Consider the following 15,792-nt stretch of genomic DNA (forward strand, 5'->3'; position numbering starts at 1 on the left):
GAATCGATCTGAAAGGACGATGCGTTGCAGCAAGGGACCTCTGGTGACACCGAGCAGGTCATTATGGGAAGACCTTGAAGTCAAGAGAACAAAAGACACACACAAAAAACGAATGGCATGAACCGAAAGAGGAAAGGACGCCTACGAATGAGGAAATTTTGAAACGAATGATAATATCATTCACAAAAGGCATTTACCTTGCAGGAATCACGCAAGAGCGGACTTGACACATATTGAACGACAATTTAACGAACCATGACAAAAAGAGAAAAAGCACATTGCTTAGGGATTTCTTTCAGCATTTGGTACCTTTTTAGCGAAAGCTGGGTTTCTCTCAGTACATTCTATAATGATTTTGACAATAAGTTGGAATCTTGTTTTGATGGAGGAAAAAACATGAGCATGGTAGGAGCTAGCGTTGACTTTTACAACATGAGCAAAATGCGAAGGGTCATGAGAATGAAACGATTGACGAGGATAAGCATGAACTTTGGAGGAACTCGATGATAAGGCACTTTAACGACCATAATGATCATGACTTTTTCATTTCTCTACCGGATAAAGTTCAGGAACCACCGCGCGCTCTATCATCGTGATGCATCTGTGGTGATTGACGTGAGACTAGAGCGGTTTGGTGGTTTTGTTCTCATCACGCAGTGATTCTTGAAGATGAGTGGGAAGGGAGTGATTATAACTCGTCTCTAATCCGTTCTTGTATGTACCTACGCTGACATATATTGACTATCACTATGAGCCAGGCTATTGGCATTGATAGGACGGCGATCTTCTTATCGAAAGACTCCTATTCTTCCACTATAGGAATGTCTGATATATTGGCCATGTCGGGGGATGAGATCGGTCGATATATTTATGTGTGTACTACACCCGAATTTGTAGTACAACCGCTCACCAAGGATACGTATCCCTTTAATGACAATAGTAGGGTTGGCGTGCAGGTGTTTGGACCAACTTTTGAGTTATGTGTTTTCATTCATTTTAGAATTTAGATGTTAAGTTTGTTGGAAACTCGTAAGTTGTTGAGGGTAGCATAAAGAAGCACAATAAGAGGGGTGAGCTGCAACAGGATGCAACAAACCAACACACTTTTGCATGGTGAACTGGTAACACCACCAACTGTCAGCTGCTGACTTGATGGAAACAGTACCACCAACTCCAAACTCTAAGGTTGCACATTTAAGCTTCGGTGATTGCCGATCCGCTTGAACATCTATCTGCCTGTACCTATATAGATGCCAGCTGTGCGATGACGTTGGGTGTTGAATATTCACAAAGCAACAGTTTGGGCAATTAATTGGAGCATGGGTGAGACATGAGCTGCCTGTATCTACCAATCATAGCCTCACAACTCACATGAAACATTTGGAAATAGGTAGGTAGAAGAGGAGATTAGACAGAGTTTGGGGTTGAAGTTTGGTAGTTACGTGTTAGGGTCACGAGATGATGACTGGCAGTTCAATCAGAGGAGGGGTTCTCACACTAACAAGTTAGTTAGCAGGCGTGTCAGATGGGGACACGGGAGAGGCTGAGAGATGGATCGCCTCGATTATGAAGTCATATGGGGCGAGTTGTGGAACGGTTTTGTGGTTGCTGTACGAAACAATGGCTTGTGGGAGTCGTTTTGAGATAGACAGAAAGAGAGTCATGAGGATGATGCTGTATGAAACGTCAATGCGGTTGAGAAGAGCAAGACTAATGTAGAAATGCCCGTTACCAATACGAGGGACTCTCGTAAATGAGTTGCAGGGTCCTTGACAGGGGTTATATAAATGAATGTCAGCTTGTGAGTGGCTTGTGTTAGCACCTCCTTAATGCTTTGACTTGAAGGGAATGGTGCCAATATTATTGATATGGGTATCCCTCGGGTGCCAATATTATTAGTTTATATCTATTTTTCGACTGTTTCATCAATTGATCGAGTGAAGAAAGGAGGTTATGAGGAGATATTGAGTCTTGATTGAGTGTCGAATGTTTTCATGCGTCGTGAATAGTGTGGCTGGTAAACAACATACTAAACTAAACCAATGCTAATTTCCGGTCTCGACAGACTTTTATTAGACAGATGGAGCATGCAGAGTATCTCAAACCAGATGTTGAATTGTTTTCAACCTCAGCCGAAACCATGTTAGATATTGATGAATTCTAGAATACTACCTAAGTCAAGAGTACGGAGTACCCGGACGGCACGGATAGTCGAGACGGAAACAGCCTTTTTCTCTTTCAACAGGGGGTTTAGTATAATTTCGCCAGGGAACAGGAAATGGTTGAGCCACATTGACCCCGCTGAACATGGGACTTTTTGATTGGAGTGAGATGGAAGCAAGAAGCCCCCTTTCCCTTTCTCTTTTCCCAAGAACCTCGTGTCGCGGATCGTTGATATGTGTGGACCCGTAACTTAGTGACTTGAGGAAATAAATAGTCTGAGAGGCGTTGTCTAGAGCAGTAGGTATCAACTACTACCTACCTACCTACCTACTGGAAGTCATGATAGGACCTGGTATGGACGGTACTCCTTTATTGCCGGTACGTAGACTGTCTACCTTAGGTACTAAGTATTGGAAACGTGTTGCTTCTTTCCAATCAATTGGCTAAAACATCTTGCAACTACAAAAACTATTAAGTCCCGAATTAGGTTTAGAAATACCTCGAAACAAGGCAACTTTCACAAAGAGATCTTCATCGTGATTAAGCCTGGACCTAAAAAGGACCCTGGCTCTTTACTGTCGGTCGGTTCTGGCACTGGCTGACCACTGTCAACTCATGCTAGACCCCCCCTGGATCCTGGATCCCGTTCTCCACTTTCCCATCCCATCCCATCTCATTCTCGTCAGCCTGCTTTCTGTTGTTTCTATGGCTGAATCTGAATCTACCCACGTTGGCCTTTTTTAGACATCCCCACTTGCTTTGGATTGCTCTCCTGAGTTCAAAGTTGGCCTTCTTATTCTGCTCCTCCTCCCCTTTCCTTTCCTTTCCTCTCTGACCTTAACCTTTTACTTTGACCCTCATCCCAACTTTGAATCTCTCGAGATACCCCTCAATACCCTCTAACTTTTTTTACCTACCTATTCTAATCTAATCCTGTCGAGGTTTCTTCCTTCTTTTTCAGGACCTCGCTGTTGTCGCTCTCTGTTCTTTACATTCGCTGATCTGCTGGCTACTCTTACCCCCTTTGCTCTTAGCACATTCAGCTTAGCTTCTCAATACCGCAATCATGAAGGGTATGGTCTTCCGAATCATCTTCTCTCCTTCCCCAACAGAGTAGCTAACAATGCGCAGGACTCATTCTTGTCGGTGGCTATGGCACCCGTCTTCGACCTCTCGTACGTTGCCCCGCGGAAGCTCGCGACACGATCGCGCGAACCTCTAATAGCTATTCTTGGTTTTCCATGTAACTGACCGCCTGCACCCTTATACAGACCTTGAGTGTTCCCAAGCCCCTGGTCGAGTTTGCCAACAAGCCCATGATTGTGCACCAAATTGAGGCGCTGGTCGCAGCTGGTGTTACTGACATCGTCCTCGCTGTCAACTACCGACCCGAGGTCATGGAGAAATTCCTAGCAGAGGTAAGAAGAGTCACCGAACTCACTCACACAACACATATTCTAACGTTAGCGTTCTGCAGTACGAGGAAAAGTTCGGCATCAACATCGAATTCTCCGTCGAGACTGAGCCTCTCGACACCGCCGGACCCCTGAAGCTTGCTGAGCGTATTCTCGCCAAGGACGACTCTCCCTTCTTCGTCCTCAACTCTGATGTTATTTGCGACTTCCCCTTCGAGGACCTCCTGGCCTTCCACAAGAACCACGGCAACGAGGGTACCATTGTCGTTACCAAGGTTGAGGAGCCCTCCAAGTATGGTGTCGTTGTCCACCAGCCCGGGCACCGCTCTTTAATTGATCGATTCGTCGAGAAGCCCGTCGAGTTCGTTGGTAACCGTATCAACGCTGGTCTCTACATCTTCAACACCTCCATCCTTGACCGTATCGAACTTCGCCCGACTTCGATCGAGAAGGAGACCTTCCCCGCCATGGTCAAGGACAACCAGCTCCACTCTTTCGACCTTGAGGGTTTCTGGATGGATGTCGGTCAGCCCAAGGATTTTCTCAGCGGTACATGCTTGTACCTTTCTTCCCTCACAAAGAAGGGCAGCAAGGAACTCACCCCTCCCAGCGAGCCTTTCGTTCACGGCGGAAACGTCCTGATCGACCCCTCAGCCAAGATTGGCAAGAACTGCAGAATCGGACCCAATGTCACTATTGGCCCCAACGTTGTTATCGGCGATGGTGTCCGTCTGCAGCGATGTGTCCTGCTCAAGGGATCCAAGGTCAAGGACCACGCCTGGGTCAAGTCCACCATTGTTGGTTGGAACAGTACTATCGGTCGATGGGCCCGTCTCGAGAACGTAACAGTTCTTGGTGACGATGTCACTGTCGGCGACGAGATCTACGTCAACGGTGGCAGCGTTCTTCCCCACAAGTCTATCAAGGCCAACGTCGACATTCCTGCCATCATCATGTAAGGAACGTTTCTCTTCACGATTTTACGTTCTACTACAAGTCTGTTGGAGGACACACCAGCAGACTTTTCTATCTACACTATAATCTCACGCACGACATGGATGAGGAAAAGGAAATCGAACAAAATTCACCACTCTCGGAAGGTGTACTGGCCACCTTTTTTATACCAAGGCGGCCTAGCGGGAAAGAAATTAAAGAGCCTGCCGTGCTATCTATCTTAATACTTTTGTGCAGTTGTCTCATGCCCCTATTATGCGTGTTTATCGGGCGTCAAGGTCGATATTTACAGGAGGCAGATAGGCGAATGAGCCATTGAAGGACAAGACAAGCACAGGCAGTCAAGCAGGCAGGGTTTATGGCAGCGTTCTGAAGAAGCCGTGTACAATGAATGCTTTTGTTACCAGTTATTGAATTAAAGGAGGTGGTGCGATACCATTTGAAACTTTACTTGTCTCCTCGGCTGCGTGTGCTGTCCCCCTTACGTTGTCAAGCATAGCCGTCGCCTTCAACTGTGTTTCCCAGTCAATCTCCAAACTGTACATCACGTCATGCTGTGGGAAAATTTTGATAAATGTCCATAACTCAGGCTTGGTTCAAAGTTTAATAGATAATGAAGCTGAATCCTAATATCGCTTGGCTAAACTCTCAAACCTTCAACCTGGACTGAACATTGAATTCTTGTAAGTCGTCAGCGTCTATGATTGGCTGCAGACCGAGGTGACGTGAGTTGCCCTCGGTGAGGGATCTCTAGACCTTGTCAAGAGCTGGGGACCCTGAACTCGGGTAAGCCAAGCGATAGCCAAGAAGATCGTGGGGACGGTGATGCAATTGCTTGAATGGGATCGGTGTCGATGTAAGCGACTGTGGACTAAGTGGTCTGGTCGGGAGACATGACATGGAAGTCTGACATGAGGGACCTTTGTAACGCCGGGTTGCATCCCTACAGGGCGATACAATTTCCCTTATTTGCGATCTACATTGCTTGCAATGACATGCCATTGGCTTGGGAATTGGTTTATTTGGTTGGGTCATGATACGTCCTTATGCCACAGTAGAAATGCTCACAAAAGGTTCAAGCCTCTAAGCCAACCGTGTCATAGCGCCGGTGCTCTCGACGCCTCGACACCGGGTAGCTAGTCGCAACGGTCATGTTATCAAGATGGATCCGTAAGAGGCTTGAATTGTAAGGCCAGTGGTATTTGAGCCTCATACCTTGCTTGAGGCTAAAAGGCAGGAAGAGCGGTGTCGTGAGAATGGGGTCAACAAGGGGCCAAATATAGTACCTGAAATGGATATTTGATTCGGTAGCATGAATGGAACCTTCCCAGGCAAACTCACTCCTCTCTTTTCGGGTTGTAAAAGCAAGCAAGGTCACAATCTCAAAAACAAGGAAGTGTATCACAATTATTCAATCAACCTTACCAGAATGACCAGTCACTGAGAGACCTAAAATCGACGTATGTATTTCGCACTCCCGCCATTCTGATCAATGTCATCCACTTGCTACGCTCGCACAACGAAGCGACCCAGATTGTGAACACTTCGAACGATTTCGGCAATTCAAAAACAAACCACGGAAACAGATAGAAAGAGTCAGGTCATTTATTCATCGCCCATCGTAACGTATCCCCAGGGCTCTGAAGTTCAAGCCACGAACCGCTTCGCTGGAGCCAAACCGACCAGTTACGTTACACCAATTCAGCTCAACTAAGGAACACGCGACTCAACCAGATCAACCAACCGCCGAAGTTCGTCCAGTGAATCTCAATCTCGCATGATACCTTGGAACAGTCGCGAATGCGCAAATTTGACGGATTTTCTTTTCGGCCTGGTGCGCATCATTGCGGAGGAGACGGCCCGTTTACCAGTTCCTGATCGAGCGGACTTCGACGAAAGTCATCTAGAGCTTCGTTAATAGCTCACGGAGAGTTACAATCATCTTATCGTCAGTTCTTCTCACGACGAGACGATCACAGGATCTGGAGACGTTTTCCCGGCAAGGAGATCTAAGACAAGCACGAGACTATAGCAGATCAGGAACACCTCATCTTGACAGTCATCACGCATCTATCTATCCGTACATGCCAAGATCCCGGTTTCGTGATGGTGATTGTCAGGACAATGGGGGCACAGCATGTGCAAGGGCATAAGCATAGACTTGAATTAACGGCGAGGAAGCGCCCTTGGCCGCGGCTCATTGTCTCATGCATTGCGATTATGTTGATTCTAGTGGTAAGTTGCTATTCCAATTACCGTATTTTTTGCTCCCTGTGCTTGGCCTCGACTGGGCATCATATCATTCCATCCATCTCTCCATATCATTCCCCATCATCCCGCCTTTCACCCACACCCTTCTTTTATCGCCCCGTGGTTTCCCCGTCCCGTAAGTCTGGGTTGGTCCAGGTTGAGCAAAAATGATGCATGGCCTGACCGAAACCTCACTAGTGGAGGATGAAACTCGGGAGATTTGGCGATAGCATCGTTTTCACGTACCAAGACGCTTGCGAAATATTTCTGGGGCCAAAGCTGGCTTATGACGGCATCCCAGTGGATATGCACGCAGACCAAGAAGTTGGAACGAGAATACCGCGGTACCTAGGGTTGTACAGACATGCATCCATCTGTACAGCAATTAAAAGAATTGAAAAAAAAAAAAAAAAACTAGGACGTTCCATGAAAACAAGATACGGCCATGTTCGGCGTATTAGTGGGGTCTCTCTGAGCTTTCTCCCCCGCACCCCGAACACCACCGACCACGCCTCCACCATCTCTCCACTCGGACGGTCTCTCCACGGCCGTCCGGCGGCACTTCCATTGGACTGGTTGCTTTAGAACCATGGGGAGTCCGCCTCGATCAGGAGAACATAACACCTGGAGTGAGGCTCGTGGTATTACATCTCCACTGAAACTTGGCGCCATTTCGGCGTTGGAAACCCCCAGTCCGCTGCAGAAACGGGGCGGATGCACTTCAACTCACCTCACCTCACTTCCATCACTTCCAATCTATCACTAATGAAGACTTCTATCACGTAACGCAGCACTCCATGATCCCCAAGCATCCCAGAGCCCCAAGCCCCAGACCCCCCGGCCAACCCCCCCATACTCGAACGTCATTGGTAATTGATCAGCCACTGACACAGGTTCCGTCAGCAGCTCTCCCAGCTTGGCCTCACTGATGGTGACGCCAAGCTCCAGCAGCCAAAGCTCAAAATCCTACTTCCGTTGCAGAGAAACCTTACCTCATTGTCGTCCACCACCAAAGCTTTAATTTCTTTTCCCTCCCTCCTCCAATTCTTCATCTTCTCCCCACTACCTACTCTTCACCTCTTACTCCCTCAAATCTTTTCTTCCCCTCCCCCACCAATCATCCCTACAGCATCCGAAGCTGTCTGCTATATTCCCTCTCCCTTCGCAATCGCGCCGCCGCCTACATCGTCACCAGTAACCATGTCTCTCGCTGACGAATCCAACCGTATCGTCGAACAATTCGACTTCTCCGACGATGATCTCAACAGAAGTGTGAAGGAATTCTTGAAGCAAATGGGTATGTTGCTCCAACAATCTGCGCAATCTGTGCCGCCATGCTACTGCAGCTTGACGCTATGATGCTTGTCGCATTTTCACCTATTCTGGCTTTAAAGCCGCAATGAGCTCAATACTGACAACCCGATAGACGAGGGTCTTCAAAATGAAGGCACCAGCCTTCAGCAAATCCCTACCTACGTCACCGGCGTTCCCAACGGCACAGAAAAGGTGAGTTGCAACCCACAATTGGCTCATGTAGCTGCCCAAGCTAATTGTGTCTTGGTAGGGCCTTTACCTAGCTGTTGATCTCGGAGGCACAAACTTCAGAGTCTGCTCCATTATGCTGAATGGCGACACCACCTTCAACCTCACTTACAACAAGGTTGCTATTCCTAAAAACCTCATGGTTGCAAGCACCTCAGCAGACCTGTTCTCTTTTCTCGCCAAGCAGATCGAAATCTTCCTAAAGGAGCACCATGCCGAGCACTTCAACTCCCACTTGCGCCGCCGCAACACTTCCAGCGCCCCCTCTGGTTATCGCGATGAGCACATTTTCCGTCTGGGGTTCACCTTTAGTTTCCCCGTCAAGCAGCTTGCCATTAACAAGGGCCTGCTGATTCGATGGACCAAGGGATTTGATATCCCAGATGCCGTAGGCAAGGACGTTTGCGCTCTGCTTCAGAACGAGATTGACAACCTTCACCTCCCCGTCAAGGTTGCTGCGCTTGTCAACGACACCGTCGGTACTCTCATGGCCCGATCTTACACTTCTACTGGCAAGAGCCGCTCTGTTCTGGGCGCTATCTTCGGCACTGGCACCAACGGTGCTTACATGGAGAAGCTAGATAACATCAAGAAGCCCATTACAGGCGAGTATGACCAGTCAACGGGTGAGATGGTGGTCAACACTGAGTGGGGTTCCTTTGACAACCAACTTAACGTTTTGCCCACCACACCCTGGGATAAGGCTCTTGACCTTGGTAGTGTAAACCCTGGTGACCAGATGTTTGAGAAACGAGTATCAGGTATGTTCCTGGGTGAGATTGTACGATTGGCAGTGGTCGACCTGATCAACAACGAACACTCGGCATTGTTCAAGGATCTCAACTCGAGCTTCAACGACTGGGGTACCACCACTAACATCGCCCCCTCATCCGGTTTCCTCAAGCCATGGGGGCTTGATAGCGCCATCATGTCTGTAGCCGCTGCCGACAACACTCCCGAGCTTTCAACTCTTCGCCAGGAGCTCGAGAACTTGCTCAACGTCTACACTCCTTCGCTAGAGGATGCCCAGGCTTTCAAGGCTATTTCCAATGCCGTCGGTCGCCGTGCCGCTCGATTGTCCGCTGTTGCCATTGGTGCTATCGCCATCAACTCTGGAAAGCTAGATGACATCAACGAGGAGGTTATTGATATTGGTGTCGACGGTAGTCTTGTTGAGCACTACCCTTTCTTCCGCGACATGATCTACGAAGCACTCGCTTCTGTCGACGGAATTGGTCCTAAGGGTGCCGAGAAGATACGAATCGGCATCGCTAAGGATGGCAGTGGTGTCGGTGCTGCCCTTATTGCTCTAGTGGCTGCTAGCAGAGAGAAGCCTGAGGATTACCTTACCGACCTGAGATCCGAGTCCAACCGCGCTCGCAAGTCCTCTGATCCATTCCGTATGTTCCACTCCTAATCCCGAGTCGCCGATAATCCGGGCTCCCATGAAGCAACATCTGCTAACCTTGAATAGTTGAATCATCACCCGTCTCCAACCAAGCCCTATTAGCTGGTGGCGTCGTTGGTATCCTTGCGCTAGCAGCCCTATGGTACAGCAAGCGCCGATAAAACAAGACCAACCGTTTTTTGTATTGAATTCATGTTTTGGAGTTCTTTTTAACTTGGGACAATATTTATTATGTATATATGTGCATCGGGGGAGATGCTTTTATGTTCGTTTTTGGGACCTTTGGCGTCTTGTGTCTTGTGTCTTCACTTCAATTTTTTTTATCTTTGCGCTTATCTCGCATTTAAAAGTTGTATATGTACGAGGCAACCAATGTTTTGGCGATATGAGTTGATGAGTCCAATACCTTTTCTTGCCATATGTGCGCTTTATGATCGCTCTTGTATTACTATATATAGTATGTCTAAACCTGGCTCTTTCTCCCTAAAGACATTTATCCCATCCTGACCATTAAATCATGTATTATCATAAAGCATACCTATCGTCTCGAAGAATAGTTTATACCAATCTAATTATCCTAGTCTATTCTCTAGCTTCCGAAAGCTGCAGCAGGATAGGAACGATCCCTCTTCTTTCGTGCGGCAGAGCTACTCCTAGAGCTTGCACCGGAACCAGTACCCCCTGAGGCCCCGCGGGGCGGTGGCGCGGGGCGGTGGCGCGAGTCGACTGCTTGCCATATCATCAGGCAGATCGTTCCACTCCCTTTCGGGCCCTTGGTTTTGGTAGGATCGTGCAGAAGATGGCATCGGTGGCCGCGAAGCGCCATTCTTGGGAGGACCGGTGGCTGGGTCCAGATTGGCAATAGCAGTAGTTGCGCTGACAGCGACAGAGCTTGGGGGTGCCGAGGAGGAAGTAGCAATCAAGTTTCGAACAGAAGCACCCGTGGGACGGCTGACTAGCCAAGCGGAATTCGGGCGTAGCTTGAGATAGTAACCTTGGATGGGTTGGTTCTCTCGCTTGAAGCCTCGGTCTTCATACCACTTCATTCCTTCCTCGTTCTCGGTCCAGACATGAGCCGTGACAGCTGTCACGTTCAAATTAGGGTCCGAAACTGCAGTAGCAATGATGTTATCCACAGTGGCGTTCACGAGTCCGAGCGATCGGTATGGTGAAAGGAGACATAATGACTGGATGTAAAGGTTGCGAGGAACATCGCCTGGAGTGTTGGGATCGAGGAGCGGCTCGACTCGACAGACAACACCACCGATAACCTTGGCCTCAGCACCGTCATGAGCCCATGTAATGACTCGAGAGAAGCGACCAGAGGCAGAGAGGTCTACAGCACGCTGGTAGAAGTTGTCAGGGTAGCTGACAGGCAGTAGGAGGGCGTTGATGCGACGTAAAGCATTGACGTCGTCGGCCGTGACAGGTCGGATTGTCGCTTCTTGAGGAAGGGAGGTCGGTAGAGGTGGAATTTCGAACCCGGAGGTTGAGGTCGTGTTTGTGGTCAGTGGAGTGGCAGTAACTGCTGGCGGAGGGGGGGGAGGAGGAGGAGGAGGAGGAGGAGGAACTTTGGCGGCCGTTTGGGAAGGAGGAGGCGCATAGTTAGGCGCCTTTGACGAGAAGAAGGATAGGATAGAAGTCTGAGCAGGTTTAGTAGACGGAAGCGACATGATTGCGATGTATGTAGTATATATGTGTGCGTGGCTTTGTGTAGGTATGTTCGTGAACGGACTTGGTAGGTTGTCGAAGGAAGGGGAGAAAGGATATCAAATCGAAGACTAATTCAAATTAGAGAGATTTGCGGTAAGGAAAGCGAAAGGCTAGGGTAAGCGAGACAATGATCCGTTCGAGTTAAGTAAAACGCACGAGACTATGGAAGGGTAGGTTGATCAGGAACAGAATGGGATTATGGTTTCGTAAAGAAGTATTCAAAGGGTTGAAAAAGGAATCTAGTCGAAACTGGAAAGGGAGGCTCTAATGCTAAGGTACGTAAGTAGAGGACACTAGCATGGATCATCCAATAAATGCCAACCAAGATGATGGGAAGAAGCCAATCCCACGTGAGAGATCTAGATTGAAATCGATCTTCATTCGTAGAGAGGAATTCAAGGTCCCTCTAAGCTGCAGTAGAAGCATTTCCAAGGTACCCGCCCCCTGAAAGTCGATTTGACATGTGGACTTTTTTCTAAGGGGCTTTGTGAATTGTCAGATCCGACTGTATGGATACCTAATAAACGAATGTGTTAGACATAGGAATATAGGAGGGATCCTAGATAGTGTTTAGGTAGTGAGTTTAAGAGGAATATTCGAATGATGGTATAGAGCAATTATCTGTGGATCAGTTACATCTATCATAAATCTCATATTCCGACTCTTGCTTTAGTGCTATCTTTGGGGCTTTCCCATGCAATCCAGCTCAAGCCATATCCATGATTTACGATTCGCTGATGAATCAATGTTGCAAGGTTTACCGGTCGTGTTTATGGCTACAAGGTGTGAGTTGAGTTGAGGTCGTTAACCACATGGATTAAACTCGAGTAAAGTACGACTCGACTGCTTTTATACGCCAGGAAGGACAACTTTGACATGTTCTTATTATCCTGTGGCAGAATACCGTACATGTGCCAGTCAGACACCCCTGATCTAACTGTTTAGATTCCTTTTCCGAAACTATCAAAGGAAATCCCTTTCTCTTTTCTTAATCCAGTGGCTGGCGCTAGCTGCTGTAAGTACTGGTGAGCACTGGCACACGCTTGAGGCTCTAAAGTGTTTTTTTCTCTTATTCTTCTAACTACTCTTATTATTTCTAAACAGACAAAAAATTCCCCCCTTGTTGATATATAACATCAATTTAGTTTCGACCACTTGTTACGTGAATTCACATCAAAGTCTGTCACTCTTGTCCTTTGCCTCGATTCTTAATTCTTACTTACCTGGGTAGTAGGTAGTATTAGGCGGGTCTCGTCTCTCGCTCGACCCAACCCAACCTTCTTTCTTCACGCACTGCACTGCATTAAGTGTCAGTACTGCCAATATCTGCCACCCACGTCCTTACAAACGGAGAGACTGGGTAATAGAGAACTTCAATTGCTCACTGTCCATCTCACTCCTCCCCCATTGTTGGCTTTTTTTCCCTCTTGCGATTTTCATCGGTTTATCCCAACCAAACAGAGTATCACTCGTCATTCTTACTCATACTTGGAGGCTATCTCCTCTCTTACAACTAATCATCGCAACATCGTTCTGAGTCTATCTTCACTCGAGCTGTTCCCTTCTCGTAGGAACAGCGCTGTACAGCAGTCTAGTCTACCTAGTCCACAGTACTACTGTACCCCGGGCTGGCCTGTAATTCCATTCCGTGCACAACCCCCCTCCGCCCAGTTAGGTACAGTTCAGTTCAGTCCAGTACGGTGCGGTAGCTGCCGTTTCGCTCCTCGGCATCATTCATCACACGATTTCAGTTACACACCCTCCGCTTTGCTTTACTGTACAAAAAATCGTCGGCCCTGGCTCGGATTCAGGACACCCGGCGACATCATGAATGCTGGTACAGGCAGGGCAGGCGTCATAAGCGCTGGTGATGATGCTTCGCCTATGGATAAGCTGGTAAGTTATTTACTCTCGTCGCCTCTTTGCTTGCTTAGCAACCTCCCTGCGATGCAATGCGATCCTCACCACAACCTCACTCGCGAGCGCCATCATGTCCTCCGCGATGATGCCTCATCTCTGCGCCCCCTATCGCAGCGACTTGGCATGAAGCTTTTCGCTCATTATCTATCAACAAATTTATCTCTCAACCAATCGCTAATTGACGCTGCACAGGCACATGCTGTATTAGACGATGTGCTTTACAACGTTCTGAGCGATCTCTTGATGAAGACGCATCGCGAGGAGAAGACTGCTAGAGCTACTACCGCTGCGATTCGAATCGAAAAGCTGGCTTCCGACGCGTCCGATGCCAACACACTCGATAGTAAACCTGATGTGCGGATAGAGACGGACGCTGCCATCTATGAGGACGGAAAAGTGTTGCTCAAGGGCAATCCACTCAAGACCACCGCCGAGATCCTCTGCCCCCGATGTCATTTGCCTCGACTCCTCTATCCCACCGACGGAAAAGGTGCCAAGAAGCCCGATCCCAGCATAATCTATTGCAAAAAGCATCCCTATATCGACAAGCCTGGGTGCGACATCTATGGACAGAGCTGGGTAGGTCCGGGCCCTGGCCGAGGTAAGAAGAAGAAAGACATGGAAAAGAACAACACCGACTCTCCCACGCCCGAACAGAGACCGCCCAACGTGCTCTCCTTCCCCTCTGCCACTTGCAGCAAGTGCAAGCGTTGCATTCTCGTTACTCGACTCAATAATCACATGGGCTCGTGTATTGGCAACAGTGGGCGCAATGCCAGTAGAGCTGCGGCGCAGAAGTTGAGCAACGGCGGATCGCAGAACGACCCTACACCTCCATCATCGCAAAAGGCGACACCCGCGCCGGGTTCTCGCGCCACCAGCCCAAAGAAGCGCGACGCCAGCGATGATGAGGAGGATTCTGAGAACAGTCACAAGAAGAAGAAGATCAAGCCCACGTCCTCGGTCACCAAAAAGGTGATTCTTAAGACGAAGCCGAGCTTCAAGAAAGACAAACCCAAGGGCCTTTCGTCATTAAGTCAAGAGCAAAAAGCCGACTACACAAATGGCGATTCGGTTGAAGTTGCCCCTAAGAAGGCCGTGTCCAAGGGAATCAGTCCTGTTAAGAAACTTAAGATGAACAAACCTCAGCTGGGCTCACCCAAGCCAAAATCCAATCTCATCAGGGAAGCTACCGGGGAGTCAGAATCTTCCGACACCCTTTCATCTCCACCTCAGTAAGCCTTTGCTCAACGGGTTTGGGCTTAATCGCATCTTGTCAGGTGCATCATGGCTACAGTGGCGTCACATAAATGCTGTATTTCCAACATTCCGATGACCACACCGAACAGCATACATTCATGGTTGGATACATAGAGGCAGGCAATACGTTACGCGACCAAAGAGGCACTTACTTATCGTGGCCCTTTTTTCACTTGTATTATTCTCATCAACATTGCATTGGCACGGCGGGCTGGTTGGCTAGGATGACCGGGACCGGATATTTGCAGCATCCAAGGAAAAGGGACCGGGGCGTTATTGGCGTACCAAGTATAACAATTGATATTTTCAGAATATGTGTGTAACCTTGAATGTGATATGTGCTCGTGTGACATGTAAGATATCTTGTCAGTGCTCCTGAACGCCATGTACCTACTTAGGTATGCAAATGATTTATCTAATCCGTGGCTCCTCTTCGCTGTCAACTAGATCTGCTCTTCCTCCTCCACAATACGCGCCTTGACAATCTTGACTTCCTCAACTGGTCTGTCTTCAGGTCCAGTCTTGACGAGACCCATCCTTTTAATGGTACCCATTCCAGACTTAACCCTGCCAAAGATTGTATGTTTTCCATCGAGCCAAGGCGTAGGCGCAAGCGTGACAAAGAACTGCGATCCATTCGTGTTTGGGCCCGCGTTGGCCATGCTCAAGATGCCGGCGCCCGTGTGCTTCAGACCTGGATCGATCTCGTCCTCAAATTTCTCGCCAAAGATGGAGCTTCCTCCGCGACCGGTCCCTGTAGGATCGCCACCCTGAACCATGAAGTTGGGGATGATGCGGTGGAAGATGGTGTTGTCATAGTAGCCGCGACGGACGAGGGTGGTGAAATTGTTGCAGGTCTTTGGGGCGTGCGAGGTGTACAGCTCAAGAATGAGCGAGCCCTGCAATTAGTCAGTTGGTCAGTATCGCTTCTATAATTTGAGGATGTAAGGGAGGTACCATTGTGGTTTCTAGCGCGATATTTGTTGTCATGGTTGCTTGCTGCTGTATCAAAGCGAGGTGAAAGGATGGATGGGAATATTTTATGATGGAGGGGTATGAGGATAGGTAAGGCTGTCGCATTTTCTGACGTTGTTCCTGGTGGCTTTAGTGACTCTGGCCTAGCGATTGGTCGCCGAAAACGGATGTTTTGCAGGGGACCAACATCCC

General features: G+C 48.5%; 5 protein-coding genes across 5 annotated transcripts; 3 read left to right on the forward strand and 2 right to left on the reverse strand.

Annotated features, from left to right (window-relative positions):
* Positions 1-3,229: 3,229 nt before the first annotated feature.
* On the forward strand, positions 3,230-4,537 carry MPG1 (mannose-1-phosphate guanyltransferase; the record flags this gene model as incomplete). Its single annotated transcript, XM_044849442.1, has 4 exons — positions 3,230-3,236; positions 3,295-3,338; positions 3,435-3,581; positions 3,641-4,537. The coding sequence occupies 4 exons, from the start codon at positions 3,230-3,232 to the stop codon at positions 4,535-4,537; spliced, it is 1,095 nt and encodes a 364-aa protein (XP_044708152.1).
* A 3,445-nt stretch (positions 4,538-7,982) lies between these two features.
* On the forward strand, positions 7,983-9,893 carry FPOAC1_004906 (uncharacterized protein; the record flags this gene model as incomplete). Its single annotated transcript, XM_044849443.1, has 4 exons — positions 7,983-8,079; positions 8,209-8,288; positions 8,347-9,724; positions 9,799-9,893. The coding sequence occupies 4 exons, from the start codon at positions 7,983-7,985 to the stop codon at positions 9,891-9,893; spliced, it is 1,650 nt and encodes a 549-aa protein (XP_044708153.1).
* Positions 9,894-10,385: 492 nt separating this feature from the next.
* On the reverse strand, positions 10,386-11,405 carry FPOAC1_004907 (uncharacterized protein; the record flags this gene model as incomplete). Its single annotated transcript, XM_044849444.1, has 1 exon — positions 10,386-11,405. One exon carries the CDS (start codon positions 11,403-11,405, stop codon positions 10,386-10,388), a length of 1,020 nt encoding a protein of 339 aa, XP_044708154.1.
* Positions 11,406-13,272: 1,867 nt separating this feature from the next.
* On the forward strand, positions 13,273-14,604 carry FPOAC1_004908 (uncharacterized protein; the record flags this gene model as incomplete). The annotated part of the gene is made up of 1 exon (XM_044849445.1): positions 13,273-14,604. One exon carries the CDS (start codon positions 13,273-13,275, stop codon positions 14,602-14,604), a length of 1,332 nt encoding a protein of 443 aa, XP_044708155.1.
* Positions 14,605-15,068: 464 nt separating this feature from the next.
* On the reverse strand, positions 15,069-15,615 carry CYP1 (heme binding; the record flags this gene model as incomplete). The annotated part of the gene is made up of 2 exons (XM_044849446.1): positions 15,069-15,524; positions 15,583-15,615. 2 exons carry the CDS (start codon positions 15,613-15,615, stop codon positions 15,069-15,071), a joined length of 489 nt encoding a protein of 162 aa, XP_044708156.1.
* Positions 15,616-15,792: the final 177 nt, after the last annotated feature.

This window comes from Fusarium poae, chromosome 2 (genome assembly GCF_019609905.1).
Source record: "Fusarium poae strain DAOMC 252244 chromosome 2, whole genome shotgun sequence".
Classification (NCBI taxonomy): Eukaryota; Fungi; Ascomycota; class Sordariomycetes; order Hypocreales; family Nectriaceae; genus Fusarium; species Fusarium poae.